We start from the raw sequence: 16407 nt of genomic DNA on the forward strand, positions 1-16407 counted from the left end.
GGCTTGGAGCAACTTGGGGCAGTGGGAGGTGTCCCTGCCCATGGCAGGGCATGGAAGAAGATGAGCTTTAAGGCCCCTTCAATCCAAATCACTCCATGATTCCTGTTTCTCCATGTGCCAGTGCTTTCCTGTATTGGGCAGAGAGAGGAAGGTGCTCATTTCAGCCCTAGGATGGCTGGAACATCATCTGCTTTCTAGGATTTTCACGGTATGGTATCTTAGTCCTTGTGTACTGAGGTGTTTCAGCTGTTAATCACTTTTGATGCCCTTCCTCTGGTGGCAGTTTTCCACAGAATTATCCTGACAATGTAGGGAAGGTAAGGGAATTGTTCCATGAAGCTCAGTGCTTGGTGTTAAGATTTTGTGATGGGTGAGACCCAAGCCCTGGTTTTTTTCCTCTTTCCCCTGAAAGACTGAATTCAGCTTCTCTTAAACCAAGGAAGCCTTGCTCATTCCTTCCAGATTTATCTCCCTACCCTTTTTCAGGGGAAGAGCGTTTGCAGCAGAACACACAGTTCTTGTCCAGAGCTTTATTGCCTGCCTGTGCTCAGAATATTGGCATTCCCTTTGGGAAAGACACTTGATATTGCATTGCTGCCTTTCAGTTTTTGTGGGTTTAATGTTCTGTATTTGAGGAGTTGCCTTGAAACTGAGCATTCCATAGACAATATCTTTTTATGGCCTTTAAGCAGGCGAGGAAAAAAACATTGAAAAGATGAATAATAGTGTGTTAATTGAGCAAGTGGCTTAACATAATCATGTGTTAATAGTTAATAGTCCGTGAGACTTTGCACAGACATAATTTCCCTCCTCTTTATTCCCAGGTAATGGTGATGCCAGAAGGAGCAGAGGCTGTTTCAAGGCCAAGTCCTGATTATCCAATGCTGCCCACGATACCTCTCTCTGCCTTCTCTGATCCCAAGAAGACCAAACCCTCCCATGGGTCAAAGGTCAGTGCAGCACACGTTTGGGTCAGCCCGAGGTGAGGGAGTCTTTCAGGCCAGGCTGCTGAGAGCTTGTTCAGCAGCTGTTCCTTGCTGCTGCTAATTCTGAACCTCCTTGTACTCTGCAGTTCAGTAGTTAATGGTCTGGAACTTCCCAGCCTTTAGGAGGCTTTTTTATGATCTGATAGACTTCTTCTCTCCAGGGAAGTTTTGAAAAGAAAATTAAATGTGCAAGACTGGGAATTTTTGGTGAATCGTATCTTCCTTAAAGGCGGATGAAATCCTCTCTGATTGTTCTGGTTGTGTCCTCGATGCTGAGGATGGATTCTGTGGCTCTCTCGCTGTCTGCCATGCCCAGCTGCACTCTGAGTCCCTGCACCTCTTGGCAGGAAGGCTGAGTGGAAAGTCAGCCCTTCCTCTGTCCTCAGGGCAGTGCTGGAGAGAACATCAAGTACGCTTCACTTGCTCCAACGGGTGCTTTCCAGATTGGATGTTTGCCTCCAGCAGTAGCCAGGTCCTGAGACTTCCAAAGAACCTCAAGATTTTTCTTTTTTTTTCCCTTATGTACTGAAGCTATTTTTGTATAATCCAACATGGGAGAAACAATCCCCAAGCAATGTGTTTTGGGGCAGATTACATGCACTTTATCAGCCTGAACAGTCACAGGTATTAACAACAATTCATTTTGCAGTGTAATTCAATTCTGATAGCCGTGTTCTTCAGGGCTCTAAACACTCTGGCACTTCAGTTATGCCTTCTGATGTTATGAAACAGAGTGAAGATGACTTACCTGTTAGTGGCTGATTTAATTTTGGTCAGGAATTAAGCACTGGAAAACACAGCAGAGAAATTAAGGGCTCTGAGATGAGCTCTGGTGAAAATTGCCAGTTGCTGAAGAGAGAACATTCTCCTTCTTCCCTTCCTCCAGGGTGCCCTGAGAGAGGTGCATCTGTGTTTGCATTCAGGTTAAACCTGAATTAAACATCTGTAGATGATTCTAGACCTTTGACAGACCCTGGAAAGAAGCACAACATGGTTCATCCTTTCCTAAATGCTGAAATGCTCACTGCCAGTTTGTGTGCAGCAGCTTGAGGGAAGTGTGGATGTTTACCTGGGCATGTGGGGGTGGATTTCTGCACGGAGCAAACACTGCCATGTGATTTATGAGGATGTGTTTTATCATTCTGTGCAGAGCTGCAGTTTCATACCCAGCTTGTATGTTTCTGTTGCTGAATTTTAGGATGCAAACAAGGAAAGTAGCAAAGCATCCAAGCCACATAAAGTAACCAAGGAGCACAGGGAGAGGCCCAGGAAAGACTCTGAGAGCAAAAACTCCTCCAAAGACCTTGAGAGAGAACAGAACAAGCCTTTGAAGGACTCCTCCAGAAAACCAACTGAGAACAAACTGCCTAAGGAGGAGAAGGCACCTCCAAAAGCTGCTTTCAAGGAACCAAAACTGGCCGTGAAGGAGACCAAACTGGAGAACACCTCTCCAAAGGGGGGGCCACAGCCGGAGTTGAAGTCTTCCAGCAAGAGGCCCTCCAACGTGGAGTCACCAAAGCCTAGTGCCAAAAAACAAAAAAAGAGTAGCTCCAAAGGGGTAAAGAATATCCTGGGGACATCTCCCAGAACCTCGTCTTCCTCATATCCAGAGAAGAAACAAACCAAGGAGAAGATGAATGCCAAAGTGGAAAAGGTAAAATCTGAGAGCGAGGCCAAGGAGATCAAAAAGCCCGTGGAAATGGAGGAGTCAAACTCAGAGGATGAAACTTCTTTCAAGTCAGAGGTGAGTAGGGATTTATTCTTCACGAGTTTGGAAGGATGATGTTAAATCCCTGCCTGAAAAAGATGTTAAAAATAATCTCTCAGAGAGGACAGAGCAGGAGATTGGTAAATGCTTACGCTGGGTTGCATCTCAAAAAAAATTCTTCTTTGAAACTCCAGTCAATATTAAATGTTCCTCCTGTGCAGTTTAGCTCCTGTTTCAGATACAAACTTTTATTGAGATTTATCTGCAGGCAGTTACCTAAAAGTCAGAGTTTAAGGTTATGGTCCCTCATTCATCCCTTGCAGTGACATCTACAGAGCTACAAGAGATACAGAAACGCTTTCTGCTCATGATAGCAATGTTTTAGAAAGTGATCTTATTTCAGAGAAGAAGGAAATCATCTCAGTTTTGGTAACAAAAAAAAAAAAATATGTATTAAAATGTAAATAAAGCCCCTCTTCCTGCCATGGCCTGTTAGAAATGTGCCATTGGCTGAAGCTCAAAAGGCAACCACATGCCACTAAATCTAAATAAGTTGTGTTGTGAAACATAAAACAAATTATGTTCTTGTACTACTATTTTTAAAAGCTGTCTAAATATTTTTTTTCCTTTTTACAACTGAGAACATTCCTCATCCTCTCTTTTCTAAAAAGTGTTTTCCAAAAGAAGGCAAAAAAATGCAAGAAGGGACAGACAAATCCAAACTCTTGCTACTTTTCACTTGTATATTTGTTATAAAGAAGCCATGTATCTTGTAATAGGGTTCACAGGATAATGTCATGGGAATTATGGAGCTGGTTCCTCCTGACCACTTTAAGAAAGGTTTATTTTATTTAGGATGAATATTCTAGGGACAGTTTGTATTATGATTTAATCAGCACAGTGATATGGCAAATACGGATGTGTTTGTTGGGTAGGGGTTTTTTTTTCTGCAGGGTAAGAGAAGAGTTTATTGGGCAAGTGTTAATTCCACTCTGCAGAGGAGTCACATCCCTGGCAGTGTCCAAGGCCAGGCTGGATGGGGCTTGGAGCAGCCTGGGACAGTGGAAGGTGTCCCTGCCCATGGCAGGGGGTGGCACAAGATGAGCTTTAAGGTCCCTTCCCACCCAAACCATTCTGGGATTTTAGGACTTGACTTCCCAGATGGATTAAATGTGCACGTTGGGCATTAAGAAGAGGCAGTTCCAGGTGCCCAGCCCTCCCTGCAAAGCTGTGACTGTGCTGATCCTGGAGTGTCCTTCCTTGTCCCCGAGGTGTCCCTGAGGTGTCCCCGTCCCCTCTCTGTCCCAGCAGTGCAAGCTGATGGTGCTGCCAGGCTGTCCCTGGAGCCACAGCCTGTGACAGGGGGCTCAGCATCTGCTGCAGCCTGTCCTGCCCAGTGTCCTCCCTGGCCCCAGCTCCTGTTGGGTGCTGAACAGGGGATCTGGGGACACTCTGTGTGACAGGCAGGGAGTGGTGGCAGCTGCCCCTCACAGCAGCTGAGGTTCCTGTGGAACCTGAGCCCCAGGGCAGGGCTGCACAGTGCTCTGGCAGCAGCACCCGGGCTCTGCTGTCCTTGTGCACCCTGAGGGGATGTCCCTACTCCCAGCACTGCTGGTTGCTGCTGCAGGGTGTGTGTGGGGCCGTGTGGGAGCCACATCACTGAGCTGGAGGTGGACCAGGGCCCGGAAACTCTTAAATCAGCTCTGCTGCTGCAGCCAGGGGATTGTGCAACAGCTCCGGGGCTGCAGCTCCACGGTGGCTCCCAGCTGAGATCTTTACAGGCTGCTGTGGAGAGGAGCAGCCCTGCTCCCATTTGTGCTCCTGGCCTTGGAGCTCACAGGGGGACTCTGCAGAGGGATGAAGGAGTTTCTCCTGCTATTTCAGCTCCTGCTAGAAATCACCCTTTATTTCTTTTTATAACCTTTTTTTTTTTTTCCCCCCCCCGATCAAGTGCAGTTCCCTGAACTGGCCCCATGCTTGGCTGCCTCAGTGCTGACAAAAGGGAGAGGCAGGGGTGGGAGGCAGAGCTGCCTTTTGCCATTGTCGGCGTCGCTTTGGTCACATCCCGGTGACAGTCACTGAGCGCACGGAGCGTGTCCGTCTGCAGCCTCCTCTGGCTCAAAGAGCTGATGGTGCTAATGGCAAAAGGAGACATGGGCTATCTCCAACAACTGCTGCTTAGCCCCTGTGAAGTAATTTTAAGGGAAGACCTGCAGATTCCCAGGAATAAGGGGTGTAGGATTGGAGCTGTGGGTCAGATACAGGAGCTGTGCTCTGTTAGATTGAAAAGATTCATAAAATCCCAGAATGGTTTGGATTGGAAGGGCCCTTAAATATCACTGAGTTCCATCCCCTGCCGTGGGCAGGGACACCTTCCTCTATCCCAGGGTCCTCCAAGCCCCATCCAGCCTGGCCTGGACAACCTGTTCTCTCTGTTCTCCACTTCCATGTTGGAATCCCCCTAAACAGGCAGGGCTGCTGCAATGTGCCCATAGACCTGATACTGGAATTACTAAATTATTCTCCTTTGCTCCTGAACCCTTCCCAAGGCTTGGAATACCATTTTTGGGATATTTTTCCCCCTTCTTCCAGTGAACTAATGAAACTCTTAGCAATACTTGGGTGACAGTGTGGCCAGCAGGACCAGGACAGGGATTGTCCCTCTGTGCTGGGCACTGCTGAGGCCGCACCTTGAGTGCTGTGTCCAGTTCTGGGCCCCTCAGGACAACAAGGACATTGAGGGGCTGGAGCGTGTCCAGGGAAGGGAGCGGAGCTGGGGGGGGTCTGGAGTCCCAGGAGGGGCTGAGGGAGCTGGGAAAGGGGCTGAGCCTGGAAAAAAGGAGGCTCAGGGGGGACCTTGTGGCTCTGCACAACTCCCTGACAGGAGGGGACAGCCGGGGGGTTGGGCTCTGCTCCCAGGGAACAGGGACAGGAGAGGGAACAACCCCTGGGCCAGGGGATGCTCAGGTTGGAAGAATTACTGCATGGAAAGGGTGGTCAGGAATCAAAAGGGGCTGCCCAGGGAGGTTTGGAGTCCTCATCCCTGGAGGTGTCCATGGAAGGCCTGGACGTGGCACTCGGTGCTCTGGGCTGGGGACAAGGTGAGCATCGGGCACAGCCAGGAGGGATCTGTGAGGGATTATAAAGAAGGGTGATCTCGGAGGAAAAAAATCTGCTGCCACTTTCACTTATCAATTGCTGAAGCTGCCAATGTGCCTCTTTGTGCCTGTCTCAAGGTTTTTATAGTATTTACCCTTCGTGTGTCACATTATTTATCAATGGGTACATGTGAATCTTCCAGCATCAGGGTTTGGCAGCAGTAGTAGTAAGCTGATTCCTAGGAAGGAAACAGTGCAACTGAAATGCTGATTTCCAGGGAGTTACTTTTAAGAAGGCAAGATATTGCTTTGTAATACTTTAAGAATCTTTAAAGTAGAGCCCGCCCGAGTACCAAACCCGCGTTTTAAGGGGATTTTAGGAGCTGCTTCAGGGCCGAGGGAGTTGCTGTGGCCTCTTCCGCCCTCTGGCGGTTCCCAACGCTATTGCAGGTGGTTGCTGCTCAGTATCGGATTTACCATTAACATTGTCCAGTCTCACTCAAAATTCGTTCCTGGCTGCTGCTGTAACCAGTAGTTCCTTTACTCTTCACTCACTCTTACTGCACGGGATACTCCTGCTATTCCTGCCAAGTGCTGACAGAGCTGTGGTCACAAGGGTTGAGTTGGTATCTGTTATGTTTTCACAGTTAAGTGGAGCCAGTACAGTGCATCACTCAAACTAGTGTAGGAACAACTGGGTTTGGGATATAATAATAATAATAATAATAATAATAATAATAATAATAATAATAATAATAATTTGGAATTAATTTTGGACTCAAGTGAGCTAGTTGGGATAGACATCTCCATGTCTGTGAGGAAAGGGTAGAGAGCTGGGATTGTTCACTGGAGAAGTGTTGGGGTGATCTCATTGTGATCTTCCAGTGCCTGAAGGAGCCTGCAGGACAGGAAAACTGTTTGTAAGGGATGGAGGGACAGGTCACAGGGAATGGCTTCCCACTGCCAGAGGGCAGGGTTAGATGGGATATTGGTCAGGAATTGTTCCCTGGGAGAGCAGGGAGGCCCTGGCACAGGGTGCCCAGAGCAGCTGTGGCTGCCCCTGGATCCCTGGAAGTGTCCAAGGCCAGGTTGGACAGGGCTTGGAGCAGCCTGGGACAGTGGTTTGGGTTAAATCATCCTCAAGGTCCTTTCCAGCCCACATCATTCCATGGTCAGTGAGTGATCAGTCTGAGGTTCAAGGGAACCTTGGTGGGTATGATAAATACACTTTTTAAGAGGGTTTGAGTAGTTGTGGGTTCTATGCTGGTTATCTGTCACACTTCAAAATAAGGGTTTACATTTAAATGTGTTTCAGATGCTCCATATCATCATTTGTGGGGTTTGAACTTCATGGTGTGCAGGGGTTTGGTGGGAGTCCTTGATGTTGCTCCCAGGAGTGCTGAGCTGTATCCATATCTAGACTTCCATAACTGTTTTTATTCACCTCACATTTTGGTTTTTTTCTATAACCCCAAGAACTGTGTTCAGTGATGGGTGATGCTGTAGAATGCTCAGATGCTGCTGCCTCACAGTGCTTTGTGCTCTGGTTTTCTGGATTAGAAAGATTAAGATTCTTTTTCTTTTGTTTCCCTTTTATGGGGGGTTAAGTCTGTCCAGTCCAGCCCTTCCAACTCCAGCTCCAGCTCTGACTCCAGCTCTGACTCTGATTTTGAGCCATCTCAGAACCACAGTCAAGGTGTGTTGCAAGAAATAGTTTGTTAAAACCTTCCTTGTGTAACCTTAAAAGGCTCAAGAGAATTAAATCTGCTTTTCCAGCACTATAATAATAGTTTCTTGCATGCAGCCATGTGTTGGAGCTGTGATGCTTCAGCAAGAAAAGGCAATAATGTTATAACATCATGAACAAGTATTTTTCTTCTCTTGGCAGCTAATTTATGAGTAGGGAATCCCTCTGGATTTGGTTCTTTCCCTTTTGGCTTTGGTTTCTGCCTCAGTTTATAAATATATTGCTGCTGCCTGATCTGTAGAATCACCAGAACAGTTCTCCAATCTCATCTATATTTTATTAAAAATTAAAAATGTGCCATTCATCACTTTGCCAGTGTGTAACAGCTCCTTTCTCAGATCCCTCCACTGATAACCCAGAGAGGGAAACTGGCAACAGTAAATGTTCCAAGTGCAGCAAATGCTGTGCTGCTCCTGTCTCCAGTGACATTTAAATCAACTCCACACACATGAAAAAATGTGTCCTTTTGTTCTCATTTGGGAAGGGAGGGGGAGGAGGATTTGGGAGGGGAGGGAGCTGTAAAGTTTGTCAGCTGTGCTTTAGCTGCAGCCTGGGACAGGGTGTCCTTTCCCAGCCCCATCTCTCCGGGAGTCAGGATGTGTCTCAGTTTAGGTGCTGGGGCTGGGTGGAGTTGTGCTGGTTGTGTGCTGGTGCTGAATTCCCTGTTCCCACGTGCCCCAGGCCCCCTGCGCTCCATGGTGGAGGATCTGCAGTCGGAGGAGTCGGATGATGACGACAGCTCCTCGGGAGAGGAGGCAGCAGTCAAAGCAAACCCCGTCAGCCGGGATTCCAGGTGGTGGCAAATCCGGAACAGCTCTCGGGGTGCCTCTGCGCCCTCTGCACTTGGGGTTTTAGGGTGCCCTCCATTTGGAGGGAGGAATCACAGTGCCGGGGCTCTGTGTGGGAGGGGAGGAAGGGCAGATGTGTGGGGTCACCCAGCACGGGGTGGGGACACAGAGCTGGTGACAGCAGGGATGGCTGGAGAGCACAACGAGGGGGAGGCACTGGGAGGTGCTGAGCTGAGCTGGCAGGTGTTGGTGACTGAGCCCCTTCAAACAGTCACCCAGTTGTGGCCCTCAGATCTCTGCAGAGCTGCTGGAGTGTGACACTTTTGATCTGCAGATTGGGGATGTGTGGGGGACAGGCAGTGTGCTGCTCTGGCTGCCTGGACTGACAGGGCTCAGGAGTCGCTCTCTGCCCACTCTGTTGGCTGCTGCACTCCTCTGGACTCAGTGACAGCTGTTTCCTGCTCCAGGCCCTGGGAAGAGTTGGACTTCATCCTTCTTCCCTCAGGAAATGCTGTTACAGCCCAAACCTGGGGTCTCAGTGAATACTTGAGCCCAAATGCTTGGCCCAGAGAGCAGCTGCACATTGGAAATGCTGCTGGTGGTTACCCAAACAAATACCCATTATTGCACCTTTCATCATCAAGGAAACAAGAATGGAGAGACTTTAAGGGTAGTTTTGTAGACCTTTAGGGGATAACCAGTTCAATTGTAGGATACCTGCTATATCTGTAGAGTCAAAGGAGAATGAGAATAAATAGGAAATCTTAGAGGTTACACTAGCAGCAACACTAAATGCATTTTTTGCCTGTGGAGGCAAGTGAGCCTCTCATGCAGATACTTTGTAAGATTGGGAGGATTCCTGGAGTTGCTGTTTGTGAAATGGAGTGGTGCTTAGTTGTTCTAGGGGACTTCTGTATTCCGGAGTTGAACTGCTGCCTGTGATGTGTCACCTAAAGCTCTCTGCTCTGGGAATGCAAGGTGACATCAGCTGGGAGCAAAGGGATCCCTGGAATCTCCAGAGACCCATTCTCCCAGCCAGTGCAGTAGTCTGGGATAAAGATGAGAATTTCACTCAGCTCTGTGTGGCTCAGCTGGCAGTTTGCTGCTGCCTGGTGATGCTCATTCTCTGCTGGTGGTTTTTCAGACTGAGCCTCAGTGACAGTGACAGTGACAACAGCGCTGACTCATGCCCGCCCAGCCGGGAGCCGCCTCCTGGGCAGAAGCTGCCCCCAGCAAACAACAAGGTATGAAATCCCACCTTCCCACAGCTCTGCTTCCCACCTGCCCTGCTCCCTGCCTTGGAAATTCCCACTTGCACCAAATTTTCCCTATTTTTGTCCTCAGCAGACAGGTGATTCCTCCCTTTCCAGCTGCTGTGACACCCCCGTGTTTCCTCAGCTAATTTTGGTCCTGTTCTTGGTTTCTTTTCCCCTCAGGCATCTGGAAGGAAAAGCCCAGAGTCTTGTAACAAGCCAGAGAAGATCCTGAAGAAGGGAACGTATGACAAGGTGTGTCCTGTGGAGAGGCATCTTTCATGAGGAGTGCTAGGACACAGGGAATGGCATCCCACTGCCAGAGGGCAGGGCTGGATGGGATAGTGGGCAGGAATTGTTCCCTGGGAGGATGAGGAGGCCCTGGCACAGGGTGCCCAGAGCAGCTGTGGCTGCCTCTGGATCCCTGAAGTGTCCAAGGCCAGGCTGGATGGGGTGTGGAGCAGCCTGGGACAGTGGAAGGTGTCCCTGGGTGGGCTTTAAGGTCCTTCCAACCCAAACCATTCCAGGATTCTGTGACTGAGGAGCTAAGCCTCACAGGACAGTTGGGCCTCACTGTGCACAAAGCCACCTGAATCAGCCCAGCCTGTGCATTGTTCTGTCTCAGCAGGATAAAAGCTTGAGTTTAACAAAAACCAGATGTTGAAAGGACAGACTTTGGAGAGTGGCACTGCAGAAATTGTGTACATTAAATAGCTGGAGCCCCAGGTGGTGTTCATAGGCAAAATGTTGAAATTGTTGTATTTGTTTGCCCTTTGTCTGAACCAATGGCCTGGTCACTGCTGCAGTGCTGGGGCACTTCATTAAAAGGCAGTTTAATCTGGCTTTGGTCTTAAAGATTGAAGATTGTTTGATGCTCTGCTTTGCAAGTTTAGTTGGAACCTTTGTTTGTTCAATGGAATTCCCTCCTTCCTTGCCTCCAAGGAGGGCAGAGCAGTGTCCATTCTGTGATTCTCTGATCCTGTGAATCACTTCCATTGATACAGACCTGTTCTTGGCTGTCTAAAATAATGTAAAATTAAGAAAAAAACAAACCACTCCAAGAACAATGAACATGTTGAGCCTGTGAGCAGTCCTTCATTTCCTGTTGTGATTTAGGTAAAACTAACTGGGAATACAGTGGACTCCAAGAATTTTTCTTTACCTAAATGCAGATTGCTGGGGTTCTGGTCACTGATGCACATGATGTTTTCAGGTCATTTGGAATTAGTTAGGAGAACTTACTGAGGGTCACCAAGGTGAACTTTACCTCATTGAGGTCCTTAAAGGTTCTGCCCAGTTCTTGGAGCTCATTACAAGTGTGTCATTAAATTTTAAAAAATGGCCTTCAGAGCACTTGTATTTAAGGGAAGTCCTCGGTCCCCCAGTACTTGAGGAGGAGGAGGAGGCAGTAAAACAGTAGGGAAAAATTGGGAATATGTCTGAAAGGGCCTCATGTTCTTCTGATCCACCCTGGGGAAGTCCCTTTGGCAGCCTTCAGACACTCCACGTGTCCCTGTTTGTGTTCCAGGCCTACACGGACGAGCTGGTGGAGCTCCACAGGCGGCTCATGGCACTACGGGAGCGCAACGTGCTCCAGCAGGTACGGCCCTGTCCCTGCTGCCCTGGGGTCTGCCCCAGCCCTGTCCCTGCTGCCCTGGGGTCTGCCCCAGCCCTGTCCCTGCAGCCCTGGGGTCTGCCCCAGCCCTGTCCCTGCTGCCCTGGGGTCTGGGTGTCCAGGGGCTCCAGCCAGGCCCTTCCACACAGCTTCTGCTTGGCTTTGAAAGCAGAAATACGGATTAAAAAATAAAATCAGTTGTGCATGTGATGTTTTTGTTGGAAATGGTATGGGAGTGTGGTGTGGGCACCTTCCTTCTGCCATCCTGGTAGGAATCCCAAAGTTGGGATCTCCTGGTCTGACTGACAGCTTGATCTGATTGACAGCTTGTCTGACTGACTGCTTCCTCCCGAGGGGAGGCAGAGGGGCAGGGGCTGAGCTCTGCTCTGGGACAGGGACAGGAGCCCAGGAAGGGCTGGAGCTGTGTCAGGCCTTGGGATGGAGTTCAGGGAAAGGTTCTTCCCCCCGAGGCTGCTGGGGCACTGCCCAGGCTCCCCAGGGAATGGTCCCAGCCCCGAGGCTGCCAGAGCTCCGGGAGCGTTTGGACAACGCTCTCAGGGATGCTCAGGGTGGCATTGTTGGGGTGTCTGTGCAGGGACAGAGGCTGCACTGATGATCCTGTGGGTCCCTCCCAGCTCAGGATATTCTGGGATTTTATGGTTAAAAGGAAATGTGCCCACATCACTCTCCAGACTGAGCTAGTCGGGCAGGCAGGAGGAGCTGGTCTGCTTTTTTGGGGAGAGAATTCCCTTCCTATTGTGAGCCCCTCCAAGGGGTGGGAAAGCCTGGATGGGCTCTGTGTCCCTGCTGCCCTCTGTGCTGTACTTACATCCATCTCCCTGTCTCCAGATCGTGAATCTCATTGAGGAAACCGGGCATTTCAACGTCACCAACACAACCTTTGACTTTGACCTCTTCTCCCTGGATGAGACGACCGTCCGCAAGCTGCAGAGCTACCTGGAGGCCGTGGCCACATGACGCTGGGCCTGGGAAGCTGGCTCTGCTCTTCAACCAGAGATCCCCTCCATTGGTACCAGGAAACCACCCCACGGAACTAGGCCTTCTTACCCTCCTGCCTCACCCGAAGAAGCACTGCCTTAGAGAACAGCCATGCTCTAGGAATGCTCAGCCAGCTGCACTTTTCTTGTAGGCTTCAAACCAGCGCCCGCCTTGCTGAGTCTGTCCCCCCCCGGCTTCGGGGGCCAGGCCCCGTGCAGAGCAGGCGTGCTGCACTTAGGCTGCACAGCGCGACCTTTTCGGTTTCCCTTCGAGCAACTGTGTTTCAAGAGCACATTTTCCAGGCATCTCTGAGCTCTGAAGAAGTGTGGATGCTGTTCCCTGCCCCCGGAGCTCGGGAGCAGCCTGTGGAGAGCTCCGGAAGCAGAGCCCTCCCGCTCTGCCCCGCGCCGTGTGGGTGACAGCGCCTTTGGCAGAGCTGGCCGGGACACTGGGGACACAGGAGGCTCCCCGGGCTCCTGCTGGTCTGCAGGAGAGGGGGATGGATTCCAGCTGCATTCCAGCTGGGCTCACACACCGGTTCAGTGACCTGGCTTCCGGTGGGGACAGGACCCTCAGCTCCCTGCAGGGACACTCTGTGCTCGGTGAGGAGGCCTCTGGAACCTGCTGTCTCCTGCTGGGGTTTGGAGATGTCTTGTTTGTTGATCTGAGCTCCTAGACAAAGTCCCACTCCTTTCAGTCTGCTTTAACTGTAATAGGACTCCAAAACTGTAAGCTGTATATTTTATATATATATATTATATATATGTATGTACTGTATGTATAAGAAGGGCCTAGTTGGGTCTTATGATCTTAAGGGTGTGTTTTTCTGTTGTTTTTTTATGGCTCTGGCAGGGGAAGGCGCTTAATAAGATTTGACTCGTTTGTTCAATGCCTCTTGTGGACAATTAGTAGTGTAAGGAAGCTGGACAGCGACCTCCAGGCATCCCGTGCTCCAGAAGGGGCTCACCCGTCGTCTTTCCATTTGTCAGTGTTTGATGACTTTGCCAAAACATGTGATTGGTTTTGTTCTGTGTTCTCAAAGAGGAATCTCCTTACAGTGGCCCCTATACTAGTGGCTGTACTTTGGGAAAACCAAAACAAGGGAGAACTTAAATCTTTGGACACACCTGGGAGACGCTGATGTGAAACACAAAGTGGAGTTGGGTTTGTTCCCTCCTCCCTCTCCCACCCCGCTGCCTGTGCAGGAAAAGGCAGGAAACAGAAACACTAATGCAGCCCCTTCCCTGGATTTCTAGTTAAACTAGCGTTGACCTCCAAGTGTTGTCCGGGTGGGCGTGGGGAAATCCTGGCGCCTTCCTCAAAGCTGTGTTACACTCCTGGTCCCTCAGTTCAGTATTTGCCCAGGAATTGCCGTTTTCCCCAGGGCTGTGGGAAGCTTTTGCCAAATGTCCGTGGGGCACAGGCGGTGTGGGGGCAGCGGTGCTGGGGAGCCCCTCTGCTCAGCGAGGGTTGCACCGCTCCAGGTTTGCTGTCCCTTGTTTTGGGTTCCCCCTTTCTTTATCATGGAAATGTTGCAACTAATCAACTGAAGTGGCAATATGATGATAAGCTTGTTTGAGTTGGGTCATGTTGACCCGATTCCCATTAATTTTGTCCTTGTACCACCTTTCATGTGTCGTGTGTGTGTGTACATATATATATATATATATGTGTGTGTGTATATATATATATATGGAAGTTCAAGCTCATGCCAGGTGCAAACCCTGTCACGCCAGTGATCTCAGCTGTTTTCTTTCTTGCTGGACCATGCCAGGGCTGGATGGAAAGGCCAGAGAAGGTGGAGGGCAGGGGGAGAGGAGGAGGTGGCAGCAGGACACCCATGGTGGAGGCTGGTGGTCACTGCTGGTGGGTGGGCACTGCAAGCTCCTCGTGGGGCTGTGCCAGGGGGAGGCAGCTCTGTGCCCACACCGGGCCTGCTGCCGTGGGCTTGGTGACACCGTCACTCCTCCCACAGCTCCAGTCCCAGCACTTCCAGGCTGTCACAGCCTCCAGAGCTGCCCCTCAGGGGACTGGAGGTGCTGTCCCCACCCTGCCCCTGCTCCTGTCAGCCCCCCTGGCCACAGCTCCCAGCCAGCCCCAGGACACGTGTGGGAGGCTGGTCCTGAGCCTGGCTGGAAGCGCCGTGGCCGTGGCATCGTCCTGTCCTGGAAGTGACTTTGTTGGTGAAGTCTCCTGAGCATTGATAGGGATTTTGTTTGGTTTTTATAAGAAGAATTTTACACATGGATTTTTTTAGACTGTTTATAATCCCCCCGAAAACCCGAAGTAGGATTGTTCCCCAGCAATAGTTCCTCTCCATTGTGTGCACATGCTGATTTGTTACTAAAAGGTTTTTGCAAGTACTTAGTTGTTCTACAGAGTTGATGTTTTTGGGGTATGTGGTAGCGTCGGGGAGCACAGGAGGGGTGACTCTGCAAACAAAGAATGGTCACATTTGGGCCTCATCTTGTGTCCCCTTGGAGCTCCCTGTGTAGATTCCCTCTAGGCTGGCTGAACGCTGTTCTGAACATGCCGTGTACAGGTTTTTGTGGATAAAGTGTTTGTTCTTGTGTCACTCTTGAGAGCATGGATGGATTATTGTACTCTAGGAAGGAGGGGGCAGTGCTGCTCTGGGCATTGCTTCAGGTCCTCGAGGATGTGTAGTAGCTTGCGTTGTTAAAAAAAGGAAGAAAAGAAAAAAAAAGAATCCCAAATTGACTTGTAGCCATAATGGTTTTTCCAAGGAAAATGGACAGGACTCTGTTACTTTTCCGTGTCCTTCGTGGTGGTGCTGCTGGCACAGGCAGGTGCTGGGCGGCCCGAGGGCTCCCCGCGTTGCTGAGTTGGAATTGGTGGAGGTGGGATCAGGACTCGGCTCCTCCTTCCTTGGCCGTCGGATCAAAGGGCAGGGAGGGTCAGGAGCGTTTTCCTGGCTCTGGTCTGCGATGTGTTAAGCCTTGAGGCTTGGATTACTGACATGTACTATTGAAAAAGTTTAAAAAGAGAGGAGAGGAAGTCTGGCTGGCAGCAAAGCCCGGCTGAGGCGTTTGTGCCACGGAGGGAGCGAGGCTGGCTGAGGTCAGGCTGAATCCATGGAAGTGCAATGACTCTGCCACCCGTGGGATCGTGGGGTGCGGTGGGAGCATCAGAACGAGCCGAGCAATTGATGCAACAATCCAGAAGCAGGTTTTTTTTTGTCAGATCTTGGACCGTGTTTGATGGTGAGAGAGGTTTCAGCGTCCCTTTTGGCGGGGCCTCTCCACGAGCAGAGCCCGGAGCGGCTCCGGTGCCGCAGTTTTCCATTGGGGATGTGCTGGAGCCGGCTCTGCTCGCATGAGGCTCCTCCCTGCTCACCCAGGTGATGCTGTGACAGCCCTGCTGCACCTGGGACAGGTGTTAATTAGTGCTCAAAGGACCCAAATCGGTGTTGCTTTCCTGGGGCGAGGAATAGCCATCAAAAACTGACAAGATGAGTTTGCACTCCTAAAGAAAAATGTAAGTACTTCAACTTCTAGAGAATTTTTAATTGTATTTCTGCCTAGAGCCGAGGTATTAAATACCTCAGCACCTGAGGATTTTAAAAGTTGTGTTGGGAGAAAAGTTCTTCACTCAGCTGGAAGAAATGCAGCTGAGCCAAGACTAACTGCAAGATTTAAAAAAAAAAAACCCACAAAAAAACTCATGTTTGTAATACGTTACAGGATTGTTTGTCCTGAATTTTAAACTTTTTGTTAAATTTGTGGAACTATGGAGGAATTTTCTAGAAAAAGTGAAATAAAGTAAGATGGAAAAGTAACACTGGGGAGTGTTTTTCAGTTGTTTCTCCAGGGGTGGCACTGTGACTTTTCCTGAAGCCTCCCCTCATGGCACAGGAAACACCATGGGGCCTGGGAGGGGAAAAGCCAAGGAAAAGGGAATTGTTTTAAGCATGGGGGGCTCCATTGTCCCTTAATCCCTCAGAGCTTTGTCTGTTCAGGTGAGAGTCCCTGCCCTTGGAGCAGGGCTTTGCCTAGGGCAGCTCCCCTGGGGCTGGAGGGTCCCCACTGCTCCCAGACCTTGGCACAAGGACCACAAAAGGACAGAGCCCTGGCACGGGCATTGCTCAGCACAGGTTAAGGGTGGGACCGTCCATCCCCTGCCCCTGAGCGAGTGTCCTGTGTCCCTGGATGCCCTGGGAATGCCCCAGGCACAGCTCAGCTCTCCCAGCCCAGCC

The 16407-nt window shown here is 50.1% G+C and overlaps 1 protein-coding gene across 4 annotated transcripts in view; it reads left to right on the top strand.

The window, feature by feature from the left end:
- MLLT1 (MLLT1 super elongation complex subunit) overlaps nt 1-15990 on the top strand; it is a 32453-nt gene extending 16463 nt beyond the window's left edge. For 2 of the 4 annotated variants that reach the window (XM_066205393.1, XM_066205391.1), the window contains exons 5-12: nt 825-950; nt 2185-2730; nt 7401-7488; nt 8221-8332; nt 9472-9571; nt 9764-9835; nt 11109-11180; nt 12045-15990. In XM_066205393.1, the coding sequence (XP_066061490.1) occupies nt 825-950; nt 2185-2730; nt 7401-7488; nt 8221-8332; nt 9472-9571; nt 9764-9835; nt 11109-11180; nt 12045-12173 (1245 nt within the window). In that variant the 3' untranslated portion in view covers nt 12174-15990. Of the gene's footprint in view, nt 1-824; nt 951-2184; nt 2731-7390; nt 7489-8220; nt 8333-9471; nt 9572-9763; nt 9836-11108; nt 11181-12044 lie in introns of all 4 variants that reach the window. The other 2 variants (XM_066205392.1, XM_066205390.1) reach the window with 1 other exon arrangement.
- Nucleotides 15991-16407: the final 417 nt, after the last annotated feature.

This window comes from Chamaea fasciata, unplaced genomic scaffold (genome assembly GCF_029207755.1).
Source record: "Chamaea fasciata isolate MVZ Bird 193981 ecotype frontalis unplaced genomic scaffold, bChaFas1.0.hap1 SCAF_28, whole genome shotgun sequence".
Classification (NCBI taxonomy): domain Eukaryota; kingdom Metazoa; phylum Chordata; class Aves; order Passeriformes; family Sylviidae; genus Chamaea; species Chamaea fasciata.